Source organism: Eurypyga helias, unplaced genomic scaffold, assembly GCF_000690775.1.
Source record: "Eurypyga helias isolate BGI_N326 unplaced genomic scaffold, ASM69077v1 scaffold35689, whole genome shotgun sequence".
NCBI classification, from domain to species: Eukaryota; Metazoa; Chordata; class Aves; order Eurypygiformes; family Eurypygidae; genus Eurypyga; species Eurypyga helias.
This window is the reverse complement of record NW_010273299.1, coordinates 1-1,686: the sequence shown is the minus strand read 5'-3', so window position 1 is coordinate 1,686 and position 1,686 is coordinate 1. Positions and strand designations below refer to the sequence as shown.

At 62.8% G+C, this 1,686-nt stretch overlaps 1 protein-coding gene across 1 annotated transcript in view; it reads right to left on the bottom strand.

Moving 5' to 3' along the window:
* LOC104515465 (spectrin beta chain, erythrocytic-like) overlaps positions 1 to 1,663 on the bottom strand; it is a gene marked incomplete at its 3' end in the record, with an annotated part of 3,714 nt that extends 2,051 nt beyond the window's left edge. Inside the window, 7 exon segments of the mRNA XM_010159438.1 lie at positions 10 to 120; positions 316 to 431; positions 519 to 599; positions 682 to 773; positions 890 to 1,063; positions 1,294 to 1,445; positions 1,516 to 1,663. Coding sequence (XP_010157740.1) covers positions 10 to 120; positions 316 to 431; positions 519 to 599; positions 682 to 773; positions 890 to 1,063; positions 1,294 to 1,445; positions 1,516 to 1,663 — 874 coding nt within the window.
* Between the last annotated feature and the right edge of the window lie 23 nt (positions 1,664 to 1,686).

The window sequence follows — 1,686 nt, the reverse complement described above, 5'->3', positions numbered from 1 at the left end:
CCCCTCCCTTGCCCAGACGCCTTCCCTCCCCCTCCAGCACCTTCATCTTGGAGAAGTAGTGGTAGAAGGCCACCACGTAGGTGATGATGGACTTCTCATCTGGGTTCTCCGTGAAGACATCTGCCCGGCATGAGAGGCATCAGTCCCATCATTCCAGTGGCAATGGGCCACCGCGGTCTCATGAGGTGCCCCCTTGCTCCCACCCAGACCCCACTTCCATGGGGTGGAAACCTCTCTGCCCCTCCATGGAGCCTGGGCATGTGCCAGGATGTCGTGGGGAAACTGAGGCAGGAGGGTTGGCAGCACCAGCCTCACCTTCGGGGTCGAGGAGTGGGGTGATGCCCAGGTGCCGCTCCGCCACACTGAACGCGTGCTCCAGGTTGTGTCGGGCATTGGATTTGGTCAGGTTTTGGAAGTCAACCAGCTCGGGCCTGGGGACAGAGGGCGTGGGAGAGCAGTGACGCACCCATGGAACATGCCCCGGTGCCACCACCATGTCCCGCTGCTGTGCCACCTACCTGTGTCTGTGGATGAGGGCATTGAAGGCCAGCCCATCCTTCCAGCTCGAGGTGAAGTTGGTGACGTTCACGTGGGGGTACCTGCGACAGGGAGAGTGTGTCACCGTCACCCTCCAGGCACTCCCTGTCTCCGGCACGGTGGGGCGTGTGTCCCACCACCTACCCTGCCGTCTTCATCTGGCACCAGAGCAGCAGCGCGTCCCTGGCAGAGCGTGTCTCCTGGCCCTCCTGCGTCTGCACGATGATGTCCTGGATCTGGGGGAAGAAGAACATCCCAGGGTTGGAAGAGGACATCCACGGAGGAGAGCTCCCGCTTGGGAATGAGCCATGGGATGCTGAGCTGTGGGGTGCCCCCACCAACCCGGCCCCACCTGGAAGCGGAGGATGATGGTCCAGATGAGGCCAAGGACGAGGCGGTGGTTGCCGTCCACGATGTCATGGGAGCCCATGTTCTCCAGATGCACCCTCTGCTCCTTCAGGAACTGCAGCGCCTTGTCCACGTTCTCCAGGCAGTGGATCCGCATCCGGCCTTTGGTAGGCTTGGGCTGAGGTACGACAGCCGTCAGGAACTCCCCTTCATGCCGGGCAACCCCGCCCCTGCCTGGGGACATCCCCATGCCACCCCAACCCTAGTAGAGCCTTGGCCAATGCCAAGGTCAACAGCTTTGGTGGAACGGATGGGATGGGATGGGATGGGTTGGGATGGGATGGGATGGCATGGCATGGCATGGCATTGGCCTGGGTCCCAGGGTCTCCGGCTTGATGGGAGTCCTACCAGAAGCTCTCCTGACAGCACCTCCAGCAGCTTGATGAGCACCCGCCCGTCCCGGAGGTCCATGTAGAGGTCCGAGATGCGGCAGGTGACCCGAGCCAAGTGCGAGTTCACCCATTTGGTGAAGGTTTTCTTCTGCACGGCCTCCCGCTCGTCTGCAACGCGGGTGCTCCGGCGGAAGGGACAAGCGGAGAGGAGGTAGAGGACCCCAGACCCGTCCCTGACCTGCCAGGGCTTTGATGCGGGAGCGTTCAAAGAGGCGCGCGGAGCTGTTGTCGTTGTCCAGCTCATCGTCGGAGGCGTCCCAACGGACGTTGATGCGGCTGTACTGCTGCTGCAGCTCCAGCTGCTCGTAGTCGTTCGCCGAAGTCATGGTCCCGGCGTCCCCCAGCCGGG